Source organism: Trachemys scripta, chromosome 13 (assembly GCF_013100865.1).
Source record: "Trachemys scripta elegans isolate TJP31775 chromosome 13, CAS_Tse_1.0, whole genome shotgun sequence".
Classification (NCBI taxonomy): Eukaryota; Metazoa; Chordata; order Testudines; family Emydidae; genus Trachemys; species Trachemys scripta.
In genome coordinates, this window is record NC_048310.1 from 33,626,055 (window position 1) to 33,639,674 (window position 13,620).

Below are 13,620 nucleotides of genomic sequence, written 5' to 3' on the forward strand. Positions count from 1 at the left end.
GGACGGGACGGGACGACCCAGGCCCATTCTCTACTCCGGATCCCAGTCCGGGGAACCTAAAGATAGCAGCTGTCCGCCATGCCCCTTTAACTAAGATGCGTTGCTGCTATGATTCCATGGCCACTTCCCCATGGCCCAGCACATTCTTCATCCTTACCTCAGGACCTTATCCTGGTTGAGTCTCAGCCACCAGCACAGAGCTCCTTCAGCCAGCCGAGCACACCATCTACACTACTCCAACTCCAGCAAGGAACTAATCTCACTCTGGCCCTGCAGCTCTTCTTACACTAGACTGCTGGGCCCTGATGGGCTGCTCCCTGCAGCCCCTTTCTGATTGGCTGTTTCCCCACACAGCCACTCTAAGCAGCTTGGAGGACCCTCTCCATAGCCCTTCTCTAGGGTGAGGTATGGCAGGGTCACGAGGCCTCAATCAGGGGGCATTAGGGCCTGCCACAATGACCATACATCCTGTTTTTGCCAGGACAGTCCCATTTTTAAGCTCTGTCCCGGACATCATGACATTTTTGGTAAATCTGGGCATTTGTCCTATTTCCTCTGCGCCCCTGTGGGGTAAGATCAATGTTTGGGCAAGAGCAAACAGGACAAATGCCCAGTTTTGCAAAAAAAAGAGTTGCAGCAGCCCCTCTGGCCAGTAGTGACGCCAGCCCTCCCAGGACAGCAGCCCCCGCAGGGCTGGCCTGAGCTACCTGGTGTTGCCACTACCTTCAGAGCCAGGTGTCTGGCCAGCAGCCATCGCTTTCCAACAGCCCAGCTCTGAAGGCAGTGCCACCACCAGCAGCAGCACATAAGTAAAGGTGGCAATACACCATTGTCCCATTTTCAGTTTAGGGAAATATGGTCACCTTACCTTCGTGCAACAAGTAGCACTTAAATTCACCCCCTCATTCCTCCCCCACTGGAAGGTAACCTAAAAGTGATATAGATCGCAATCTTGAAAGGTGTCTTCCTTTCTCATTTTATGTTGCTCCTCCCCCTTAGAAATAGCTGGTCTCAACTTCTCTGAAGGATCTCAAAACAAAACCACATTCAGATCTGAGTATTTCCATGAGGGTTGAGAAAGAAAACAGACTAAGGCTACACTACATCAACCTCTGTTTTACCTATTCTGTAGATAAACAGGACTTAATTTCCACAGTCAAGCCAAACACCTTCACCCATGAAATAATGCATTCAAAGAAAGTACATTAACACTCTAAAGAAGTCAATTGTTATTTCTGCAACTTTTAAATAAGTTGCATCTAATAATCACTGCCTACTTGAGGATAATGGGGAATATTGTAATTACGCACAGATACCTTACCCTGTTCCATGTTCAAGACTATAATAAATCAATTAATATGTAATTCCTTCAACTCATGCCCAATTTAAATTGAAATGAAAATTACTAGATTTCAGGAACAGAACAAATGCAATGCAGCCCTTACTAAACAGAGGAAAAATTTAGCATTTATTTGTTAGTTGTGGGGTCTGTTACATTTGTTTAGATTTAGAAAAGCATGAAGTAGCAGGTCATACTGATATGCATCAGTGCACTTGCCAGTAACTAACCAGGCAGAACTGGCAACTTTAACACTTTTGTTATGTTGTTTCTTTGCCCATATCCTCATTCTGACTCACGAAACGAAGTTTAGCTGATTTAGTCTCCAATAGAAGTCATTATCAGCACCCTAAATCCAATTTGAACATTAGCATTTCATTGTTTGTCAGCCTGAGTCAGGTCTGTTTTAGGCAAAGGCTCCTTAATGGCAGACTCCATCCCAGGGAGACTGGTCCTTCTCCGGGCTGCAGTCTCTATCTTCCGCACCAGATCAACATCCCAACGATGGGTTACAAAACTAACCACAGTCCCAGGCACCTTGCTGCCTACACGCCCAACCCGCCCTACCCGATGGAGATAGTCTTGCAACGTGGATGGGAAGTCATAGTTGATTACTAGCTCCACACGGCTGGTATCCAGTCCACGGGAGGCTAAATCCGTGCAGATGAGGACATCGCTTTGTCCCTTCTGGAAGGTGTTAAAAATTCCTGCTCTCATTGCTGCAGGCATCTGTCCCTGTAGCCTCAGGTGCTTGATTTTGTGATCATCTAGGATGTAGCCTAACCAGTTGACGGTGCTGGCATTGTTGCAGAAGATGAGAAGGGCTCCGTTAGAGGGGCCCTGGTCTTTGATGAGCTGCAGTAGCTCAGATGCCTTGTCGCTGCCTTTGATGCGGATGAATTTCTGCTGGACATGGGGCAGGAGGTGGTGCAAGCTCTGGCTGGTGAGGGTGGTGAAGTGGCCCAGGCTGGTGACCTTGCTCAGCAACTGACCTAGCCCTTCAGGGAAGGTGGCTCCGACGATCACTAGCTGGGTTTTGGTGTCCCACTGGTCGGCCACCTCCTTGGGACTGTGGGCGATGGGGGCTTGCATGAGCACCTCCTCCACCAGATCCAGGAAAGTGGGGTCCAGCAAGGTGTCAGCCTCATCCAGCACCAGACAGTACAGCCGCTCCAGCCTCACCATCCGCTTCCGCAGCGCCTTGCACAGGGCCCCAGGCGTGGACACCAGCAAGTCGGCATCGGGATCCGAGCGGAGCTGGTTTTTCACGCTGGCCATGCCCCGGCCACCGCCAATCTCCCGCACCCGCAGTCCCACGGAACGGCCCAGGGAGGAGGCCACGGTGCGCACCTGCTCCGCCAGCTCCCGGGAGGGCAGCAGCACCAGGCTGCGAGGGGAGGGCGGCCAGGTCGGGCCCAGCGAGGGCCGAGACAGGAGTTTCTGGAACAGCGGAAGGAGATAGGCCAGGGTCTTGCCGCTGCCTGTCTCAGCCGCGCAGAGCGCGTTGCCCCCGCGCAGCAGGGCGGGAATGGCGCGGCGCTGCACGGCCGTGGGCTGGGTGATGGAGAGGGTCTGCAGGGCGGACACCAGCGCCGGTCCCAGCCCCAGCGCCTGGAAGGAGCCGTCCCTTCCCGTGGCTCTGGGAGGCCGCAGGGCCGGCGCCTGCTCTTGGGAGCGCTCCAGCTGGAAGTAGTCCCCGCAGGAGCGCCGGTGCTTCCAGCCCCCCGAGACCAGGACCGGCCGCTCCCAGCGCCCCAGCGTCAGGCAGCGAGGCTGGCTCAGCTGCGGCCGCCGGCTCCGCAACACCAGCTTCCCCGCCCGGGTCGGAACCACCGGCACCTTCTGGCCCCGCCTGGGCGGCTCCCGAGCCAGCCGCAGCTGCATGGCCCGGGAGATCCGCACCACGTTCTCCGGGGGCGGCCCGCCGCCGCCGCCCGCCGGGCCCTGCACCCAGCGCACCAGGAGTCGCCGCACTGCGGCAGTCCTAGCCCCGCCCAGGACCAGCTCCCCGGGAGTCACCATCAGCGCCCCGGCCTTGCTCAGCGCCATCCCGGGCGGCTACCGCAGCCCCGCACCTTGCGGGAGAAACACCCACGTGGGGGTAAGAGAAGGGGCGCCCCCTGATGACGTATGATACGAGTGCCGGGAGGGGAGGCGCATGCGCAGTGGGAGCCGGTGCAGGGTGGGTGTGTGGTAGCAGCAGTGCAGCGCGAGGGCGAGCGAGGTGCCGTTGGCCGGGATCCGTTGGGCAGGTGAGCGGGAGCTGGGGATGGTGTCTCCCTAGGTGCGCCCTGCCCGTGGCAGGCTGGTTCTCCACGACGGGGATGGGGATGCGCGCCCGCTCCCTCCGCCGCCCCATCCTCATAGCTGCCCCAATGCCCTGTTCCCCCGCCCCCAGGCTCCCCTTCCCTCCTCGCCTACTCCAGGGCTCTCCCCTTCCCCTCACGGCCGGCCCAGGGGTCTCCTCTCCCCCCGGGTCCCCCTTCCCCTCACGGCCGGCCCAGGGGTCCCCTCTCCTCCCCGGGTCCCCACAGCTGACCCCATGTCCCTCAGGCTCTCTCTCCCCCCCCCTCTGCTCCCGGGCCTTCCCCCTAGGCCCCCCTTCCCCCCCCCCCTCCCCCCCCCCTGTGCCCCCCCCCCCCCCCCCGTCCCTAGGCTAACCCACAGTGGACTCTGTGCCCTCACCGTGCTCCCTTTCTCCCCCCCCCCCAGCCCATCTTCTCCCTCCCAGGTCCAACCCCTTCCCGTGGCTGCCCCAGTACCCCTTCCCCTCGCCCTCTTTTTTGCTATGGCCACCTCACTGTCATACCCCCCTGGGCTTTTAACATCCTTAAATCCTCACAGCTGCTATGATGTCCCCTTCTCCTTCCCCTGGCCTGTTACCCCCATCTCCATGGCTGCTTCAGTGGCTCCATTTCTCCCCATTCTTATACCTGCTCCAGTGTCTGCTTCTCTCCCTCCCTCCCTCCCGGTCTCCTTAGTCAAGGGCTGCCAGAATTGTCGGTACAAAAGATGCAGGTCCTTGAGCACCATCCTGGGACCAATCCCTTGGTAGGAATCCTTGTTATTGGGTGGGAGCCAGTACTGAGAAAACGGAGCTGCCCCCTAGGGCACCATGGGGATAGTTTGAAGAGATAGAGATTACAGTGGTGCCTAGCATGTGCCAGGCACTTTCCAGTCACTCCCTGCCTCATGCAGTAAGACAAAATTTTGTCTCTTCCTAATGGCTTCTTTCTCCACCCCCAGATCTTGCTGTATCCGCTTCTAACTAGGAGGTTTAGTAGTCACCTCTAACTAGTAGATATCTGCCCAATTTTTAAACCATAGGGTTGTTTTCTTCAGATGCATGCGCAGATAAGTGTTAATAATGCTAATGGGTGTGGGATGTATTGACAGAAGTCTATGCAGAACTCTTATTGACTTATCTGGTAGCAGAAGCAGGTCCCTTGTTTGTAATTAAAATTGGTCGGAAATAAGATCTGGCCAATAAGGGCCTCATACACTGCCCATTGAAGTCAATGGAAAGACTCATTGATTTTAATGGGCTTTAAGTCAGGTCCTGAGAGAGTAGCAAAGTATGCTACAAAATATCTGAAGGCAAATCATTTTTAAAGGTGCTGAAGACAGTTGCAACAACCTTTCCCAGTTTTTATTCTAGGACACTGGCTCCTGGCATACTTGCAACTTTAAAAGTTAGAACCGGTGCAGAGGTTATAATATACATTACAAGTTGTTTCTAATTAGCCAGGTCACCTAGATAGTTTAAACTATATATGAAAGGAGCACCTTATTCCAAATATGCTGTTTTTTTGATTAGTCCGAACTCTAGTTGCCAACTGTAGGTCAATCTTAAGGATTCGCTGACCCAGTCAGCAAAGAAGAAAAACTATCCCCCAGACCTCTTACCATGAATTGTCATCTTGCGTTTGTAGCTTCTTTTGTGGGGAGGAACTGCTTGGGTGCTTTGCTTCTTTAGGCTATTCACTCAGGCTCTGCTAATGTGTCACCTTTTGTCTGTGACTGACTTAAAATTAACCAGTCAGTTGTGTGAAAAATTGACTTTACACCCACAAGGCAGAGAACTGAAACCTTAATAATGAGAGGCCAATAGGAAAGATAAAGAGGGACTCTCACAACAGTGAGATCCAAAGATGAAACACAATGGCAGGAAAATGTCGGGGAATGCTAGGATAGATCAGTCTTCCTCCTCCCAAACCTCAGCCCCCTATACTCCCGCTCCCGAACACCCATCCCACCGAGTCCTACCCAGCATTAGGGATGCCTTGGCTGGTGGCTCATACCCTGCGCTGGGCTCAGCTGCTAGCCCTGGCTGGGCTGGGGGTGGGGAAGGAGCACAGTTCCCCTGCAGGGAGTGACCAGGTCAGACCCACCCCCAGAAACTTTCCCTGGCTGCAGGAAATGCTGCACCCCATCTCCTGCTTCCTGCCCCCATCACTAGTTAGCCCTGGGGGAGCCACTCCCCTGGCCGCCCAAGCCCCCTGCACCCAGACTCCCCTGCGGAGCCCTAACCACATTCATCTGGATCCCCTGCAGTGTCCCATTGTCCCTGCACCCAGAACCCCACCAACAAGCCCCTGTGCATCCAGATCCTCCCCCCACTGAGCCACTTGCACTCAGATTGCCCCACACAGAACCCTCTTACCGCACACCTGGAACCCCTCTCCCCCTCCCCCCCACACTAAGCCCCTCCACACTTGGATCCTGCTGAGCTGAGCCGCCTGCCCACACCTGGTATTCCTGGCACAGAGGGGCAGGGCCCCGGGATGTGCCTCACCACCAGGGGTGGGGGGACCTGCAGGGTGATCTCCCACCTCTGTGAAGTCAGTAGCCTGTGTTCCTCACTGCCATGCTGGAGCCTCCACATTTATTTATTTATTGACAAATAAAATTTGCAATTTTTTGCAGAATTTTAAAATAGTGTGCATGGAATTTTTAATTTTGTTGGTGCAGAATTCCCTCAGGAGTAGTATGTAGCTGACTCCCCCAGCTGCTGTAACAGCTGGTTGTGAAAGAGGGCACCAGGACAGACAGTACACAAGCATGATAAGGCTTCAGAGCTTGAACTCTGCACCTTCTGTTGCACCCAGCATCATGTAGGAAGCCCTGTGCAATTGCTGAAGAATTGGTGTGATGTGATCTCCGTAGCTGATGTCTAATGGATGCTTTCTGCATCAGCTGAAAGTGACCCTGAAGTATAGCCCCAGCAGGAGAGTGTTGCAGTTTTCCAGTCTAGAAGTCTCAAAGGCGTGGACTGTTTGTTCATATAAATTCCATACCACTTCTTTTAGTCAGATAAACTGAGTTCTACTGTGTACATCAAACACACAAAATAAACTGAAATAACATATAATTAAGGTTGCAAAGTGAAGCGCTCAGAAGTTAGGAAATGCTGGAATTAAAGTTGTCTGCATAACTTTAATTCACCTCTCTCTTGTGCATATGAGTTGTGATAGTCTTTAATTAGTCACATGGTATTTTTTCCCATATGATTCCTATCTCATTAAACGCACATAATGGATGGTACTCTTGGCAGCTATTCAGTATTTTGTTTTCTCATTGTTCACTGTCGCCCAGGCCTTATTTATTGCACATTACTGCAATCCTCCTCTGAAGACAGAATTAATAATTCCTTCCGGGGTTTTTCTGTGGTAACTGATCACTATAATGTTTGTGAAGCACTCAGACACTAATGAATTTATTTTCACAGGAGATCTGTGAAATGAGAGGGCATTATATCTCCATTTTACGGATGTGGGGACTGAGATTAAGGTCAAAAGCATCCATTAAGTTTGGGTACCCAATTGGAGACTAGGACTGAGTTTTACAGGGCCCGTAACATTATGTAGCACTCTGTGTTCACAGATCCAATTGACTTCAGTTGTAATTGTAAGTAAGCATCACTTTTGCAGATCACATACCAAAGTCTCAAGTCAAGTATCCAGAAAATAAGCAACACATAATTAGTGACCACCTCTGAAAGGTTTGATTTTAAATGAGTTGCCTTGCATCAGATAGGGACTCTGTGGCAGAGAGAATCCAGTTCACCAGGGCAGCATTCAACTGCCTTAACCATGAGATAATCCTTTCTCTTCCTGCAAGCCCCTGTTCAGTGACTATACAGCTTCCAGCTTCTGCAACAAATGAAGCAGGGGTCCTACAGACAAGTCTCCTTCATTACACACCCCTGATTCATCCCCAGAGCAAGTCTATCCTGTACACTAAATGAGGCAGGAGTGCTTTGGAAAAAATGGTATGTAATTAAAGTTTGTATCATAATGCATATGCTCAAAGGAGTCAAAGTAAGGTTTCCCAGGCAACCTTAATTCTGGCAATTCCTAAATCTTGAGACCTTGACTTCGCAACTGTAATGCTTTCATCTAATGTTTTTGGGTTTCTGTGTAATTTCTTAGGCTATAAAAAACTACACTGAAAAAGCACAAATTCCATCCTGTGACATCTTATCGACCCCTGCATGGGTCACCAGTAGAGTCAGAACCTTTAGATCTACCATACTTACCTCTGCCCCTTGAGCTAATGGAGTAACTGATAGTTGATTGTAATCCTATATGTGTACTAGCAGTAGAGAGGAAGAAGACACTTTGTCAGAGGGTTTCACGAGTATTTGGTGACAGCAGAAGAATGGTTAGACTCAGGCAGAAATCTTTGGTCCTGTTGCAGGCTCTGGAAAGGTCTGTGCTGCAATGGGCGCAGACCCGTCTGCTCATGCCTCCCAAGCTTTACTCTCTTGCCTTGTTCCCTCCACCCTATTCCTGTCCTATTCTCCTCACACAGCCACTTCCACTCTCCACTTCTCAGGCTTCTCATCCCAGTCTGTTTGCCCAGACATTCTAAAGTAGGGGCCGGCAACCTACAGCACGCGTGCCAAAGGTGGCATGCAAACCGATTTTTGATGGCACACGGTGGCAGGCTGAGCCAGGACTTCCGCTGGGGTTTCCGCAGCAGGCTCCTGCCAGCCAGGGTCCCGCTGTCGGTCCTACTCAGCACCCACTGCTGGCCTGCGTGAAGGAACCCCAGACTGGCAGCGGGCTGACACCCCGGCTGGCAGGAGCCAGCGGCCGAAACCCCAGAGCGGGGGCGGGCCGAGCCGCTCAGCCCGCTGCTGTTCTGGGGTCCTGCTGCTGGCCCCTTGCCAGCCAGGGTCCCACTGCTGGCCTGGGTGAAGGAACCCCAGGCTGGCTGGCAGGAGCCGGCGGCTGGAACCCCAGAGCGGCAGCAGGCTGAGATGCTCAGTTGCTGCTTTGGGGTTCCAGCTGCTGGCCCCTGGCCAGCTGGGGTCCCCGTTGCAGCCCCACTCACCTTGCTTCCGGTTGGAGTTCCAGCACAGGCCCCCTGCCAGACAGGGTTCAGGCCTTCGGCCCTGCTCAGCCACCAGCTCCACTCACCTCAGCTGCCGATCTGGGGTTCCAGCCGCTGACCTCCTGCCAGCCGGTTAACAACTGATCACTCGGAAGCCTGCGTGCAGCTTAAAGTATCCAAATACGTGCCAGACATTGGAAAACTCAGCAAGGAAAAACAAGGGCAAGGATCACACTAAATTGATAAGATCTGCATTTTAATTTAATCTTAAATAAAGCTTCTGAAACATTTTGAAAACCTTGTTTACTTTACATATAACAGTAGTTTGGTTATATAATATATAGACTTATAGAGAGACCTTCTAAAAAGCATTAAAATGTATTACTGGCACGCAAAGCCTTAAATTAGAGTGTATAAATGAAGTCTCGGCACACCACTTGCTGACCCCTGCTCTAAAGCCTTCCTCCACCTTGTCCTGTGCCAGTCTCAGTTCCTCCCTCCCCAGCTCCTTGTCCAGTCTGTTTCTCCCATCCTCCGCCTGGTGTCCAGTTGACCCTTCTCTGCCACCATGCCTCATCAACAATGACTGTGCTCCCAGACAAGAGATGCACACTGCGGCATGGAAGGGACTCCTCTCTGGGAGTGTGAGAGACACTTGCATGCACTAGAGTGAGCAAGGACAGCTGCTGGTGAACCTGGTGTCCATGTCAGTGGGCAGGGCTGGGAGCGGTACAGCAATGCTGGAGGAGCTGACCAGGCTGGGTGCTGGCTCCTGTGAGCAGCAGCCCAACATGCTGCTGTGGTTCCTAGTAGAGCCCTGCAGCTCCGTGGACATCCACTTTATATCCATGGATATCCTCATCTGCAGATATAATTTTGTATCTGCACAGGACTCTAGTTATAAGTACACAGTAGTACTTATAAGGCTGGGAATGAAGGCTCACCTGTATTTCTGTTAGATGGTTGGCTTATAAAACAGTCTACTTCGCTCCTTAGCAGTCAAATGCAGGGATTCTGAAGAAACTCATCTGAGAAAGTGAGATTTATCCCTTTAACTAGATCCATTTTCTATCAAAATGAAAAAGCAAGCTGGCAACTTTTTTAAGTAATAAATTGTTAGGTTTTAAAAATACACCCATGAATTTTGATGGCAGTGGGGAAAGGAAATCTTGATTCTATATATCCACTGGCAGCGAGACTGTTTCTCTCATTTGTTTCACTTTCTGTTTCAGAGCATACAACAAAAGGAATGACTGTGAACACTCCAGCGCTCTGTTTCAGAAGCAAGAAAATTCTTGCTCCCATGGTGCGGGTTGGAACATTACCCATGCGTCTTTTGGCTTTGGATTTTGGTGCTGATATTGTGTACTGTGAGGTATGAAGGCTAAAGAAATGGGGGAGGCTCTGTTTTCTTATGATACGGCAGTTTTATGAACAATATTGGTTTCTCAGTAGTCATAGCCTGATAGATGTTAAAGGGATTTAGCATTGTTACTGCATGGTCTCCAAAGTTTCACATGTAGCCTTTTATTTTATTTAAAGTGAATTTTGTAATGTGGTATTACACCACTGTGGGTTTGTCTCTGGTGGCTACGGTTTCAAGCTCAGCGGAGTGAAAGTCACTTCTGCTATTTGCTTCAAGATTTAGCTTCTCTAGGAACACACAAAGACCAAGGATAGTGACCACTCATACATTTTACAAGTATAAGTCTGTTTTACAAGTTTTATTAAAGTTACAATTAAAGTTATGATTATGCATATATATAAAAATTCTATGAAGACCTGTGCACAAGTTACAAATATAGTTATACTCACATCTTTAACAATATTCTTATGGTCTGATGGCTGTCTTGCCAATTGATCACTAGTAGAGGGATGGTTCTTGATGGAGTTTTCCATAGGAAACTGAATTTTTCTAATCTAGACAACCTCTTTTTATAATATGTTCTGACTATACTTCATTAGCATTTACACAAATAGTGCACCTTGTGGTAAGGGCATGTGTTAGAAAAATGTGACTACTGGGTATCTTGTCAGAAAAAAATTACTTTTAATGTTAATTTTTTGCAAGATCACCCATAGGTACATCTTTTCCTGTAATCTTGTGTCATAGGGTCATTCTTTGGTCACTTACTTATGTCAAGCATTTCTTAAGCTAGTGGCCTAGTAACTAAGCTGACATTTTACAGGCCTCAGCCTGTAGGCCTTGCGTTTCAGCCCTACTTAGATATCTAATACATACTTATCACTTCTAATTACTGATCAATCTTATACGTCTATAATTCTACAATTTAAATCTATGTAGCATACAATGATTATCTATGATTGATATGATATATGAGTTAATTATAACACCACACAACACTCAATAAATGAATGATAAAACAGACAAATTGGCTATACATGCATTCCCTTAATTCAAAAAAATAACGTTAAGAGGGAATAGATGGCTCAGGATATTGGTAGATATAGATCCTCTGATTATTATGTTGCCATTTGAATCTAGCACAGGTTTGTCATGAATGTTTATTTGATCACTGTTTGGGAGCCTCAATGAAAGGAACATGGTAGTTTCATTTTAGTTGCAAATAGACAGTTTTTCCATGAACAAAAGCCATCATCAGAACTAGCTCTAATTTTCACACTTGTTAGCATTCTTGGCGTAGAGGCAAAGGATTGAAGTGGGCGAGCCTCATGGGCTTTGTCTATAGTACTTCTGGGAGTGAGTCTTCCAGGTTGAGTAGAGAGACTTGCGCTATCTTGGCTTGAGTTGCAGTTTCCAACCCCATCTCTGGACGCTCTCAGAAATTACCAGATAAACTGGCCCCAAAGAGATAGTGTACACACAGCTGGAATCATAGAATATCAGGGTTGGAAGGGACCTCAGGAGGTCATCTAGTCCAACCCCCTGCTCAAAGCGGGACCAATCCCCAGACAGATTTTTGTCCCAGAGCCCTAAATGGTCCCCTCAAGGATTGAACTCACAACCCTGGGTTTAGCAGGCCAATGCTCAAACCACTGAGCTAGCCCTCCCTTGACTGGTGCAACTCAGGTCCTTAATAACATTACAACACTGAAATATATTTATAGTAAAACAATCTAAGTTTATTATCAAAGGTTAAATTTTAAAAGATAGTGAATAAGGCTGATAAGTGGAAACAGAAATGGCTACATATATAAAACAAAACATACAATGAAATCTTAGGTCTATACTTATTAGTAGTTCCATTTCCTATTTAATAAAGTAGATTTTCTCCCAAGAATTCAGTTTTTGACAGAGCTTCTTGTTTTCAGGTAAAACAAGGATCTGAACTTTCATAAATACCCCCACCCTTCAAGGAATTTCCTCTGTGAATGGATAACAAAAATTTCATACTTATAGTTCGGTAAACCTTTTGTAATGCTCTTTGGTTTTAATCTGCTCTTCCCCGATGATTTCACATCCCCTTGTTGGTTGCATATGCACGTGGGGCTTCCATTGTATTGAATAATAATAATTAGTTTACATCTGAAACAGAGGTGACTAAACATGTTTTGTCTGGCAAAGAACTTGTTTATGAACTCTGCCATGTTACAGATTTTAAAACATATTTTCAGTGTGTAAGTGTAATTCCTTATATAGCATGTATACATTCATTTCACAGTGATATTAATGAAGAGTGTGTCACCAGCTTTCATTTGATACCTTACAAGAAACTATTGATTATTCCTGAGGGCATTCCATGCCAAAAAATTAAAAATTATGCGCACAATATTTTAAAACTCTGCAAAATGCTGCAAATTTTATTTGCCAATAAATAACTTTGGGTTCAGCATGGCAGTGGGCAGCACAGGCCACTGGCTGCATTGAGGGGGGAGATCACCCTGAAGCCCCCACTTCCACCGCTACAGAGACTCGGCAGTGAGGCTTCACCTGACCCTGACACAGTGCAAGGGCTGGGCCTGCCCCAGAAACACCCCAGGGCCCTGTCCCTCTGCGCCGGGTGCACCAGGTGTGGGTGGGCAGGCTCAGCCCAGCAGGATCCATGTGTGGAAGGGCTTAGTGTGTGGGGTGAGAGGTTTCTCTGTGGCAATCTGGGAGCGGGCGGCTCAGTGGAGATCTGGATGTACAGAGGATTATTGGGGTGTTCCAGGTGCAGGGGCAGTGGGACTCTGCACGGGATCCAGGTGAAGGTGGTTGGGGCTCAGGAGGGTGGGGTTGGGTGTGGGGAGATGGAGCTAGGCAGGGGGTGTGGGTGTGTGGGGGCTCAGGGGGGTCCAGGTACCAGGGCAGTGGGGTTTGATGGGTTGGGGGTCCAGGTGCAGCTGGTTGGGAATCAGTGTGGTGGGAGTCTGGGTGTGGGGGGCTCATCGGAGGGGTCCAGGTGTAGGGGGGTAGGGCTCCTCACGGTAAGGGTTCGATGGGCCTGCTTAATGGGGGAGCCCCAGCTGCTGCCGAGGGGATGCCACGTGCCGGGCTCAAACTTCCCCCCATGATTCCCCTATCCCCTTTTCCTCTCCATCCTCTCCCTCATTCCCCCTCCCCCTGCCCTATTCCAGCCCCCCTTCCTTCCTTCCCCACTGCCTTTGTCCCCCCTTCCCTCATTTCCCCCAGCCCCACCGTGGGCACTCACTGTTATACAGAATAGAAAACAGGAAGATTCCCAGCACGCAGAAGGGAAGCATGACTGGCACTAAGACCCAGGAGGCAGCGTTCAGCTGCAGAGTCGGTGGGAGCTGAGAGACAGCCTCCTTCAGTTGGGCAGCTCTGCGCTTGCAGAATGACGGGGGAGCAGTGGCATGTTACCCCGTGTGCCCCCCATGCCTTGCCTCTGTTTGGAGGGGGCAGCCCCCGAAAAAAACTGCACCTATGGTTGCACAGTCCTGCGGAATCCCCCCACAAGTAATTGATGGATAAATACTGTGAAAGCAGTATATTAGGTGTAGTGAGCTTGTCTGACCAG

General features: G+C 49.9%; 2 protein-coding genes across 2 annotated transcripts in view; one reads left to right on the plus strand and one right to left on the minus strand.

Moving 5' to 3' along the window:
• Window positions 1-1,441: 1,441 nt before the first annotated feature.
• On the minus strand, window positions 1,442-3,471 carry DDX28 (DEAD-box helicase 28). The gene has a single exon (XM_034788378.1). The coding sequence runs from the start codon at window positions 3,386-3,388 to the stop codon at window positions 1,715-1,717; it is 1,674 nt and encodes a 557-aa protein (XP_034644269.1). The 5' UTR covers window positions 3,389-3,471; the 3' UTR covers window positions 1,442-1,714.
• Window positions 3,472-3,497: 26 nt separating this feature from the next.
• Window positions 3,498-13,620, plus strand: part of DUS2 (dihydrouridine synthase 2) — a 49,652-nt gene continuing 39,529 nt past the window's right edge. The window contains exons 1-2 of the mRNA XM_034788380.1: window positions 3,498-3,591; window positions 9,910-10,052. Coding sequence (XP_034644271.1) covers window positions 9,927-10,052 — 126 coding nt within the window. The 5' untranslated portion in view covers window positions 3,498-3,591; window positions 9,910-9,926. The remainder of the gene's footprint in view (window positions 3,592-9,909; window positions 10,053-13,620) is intronic.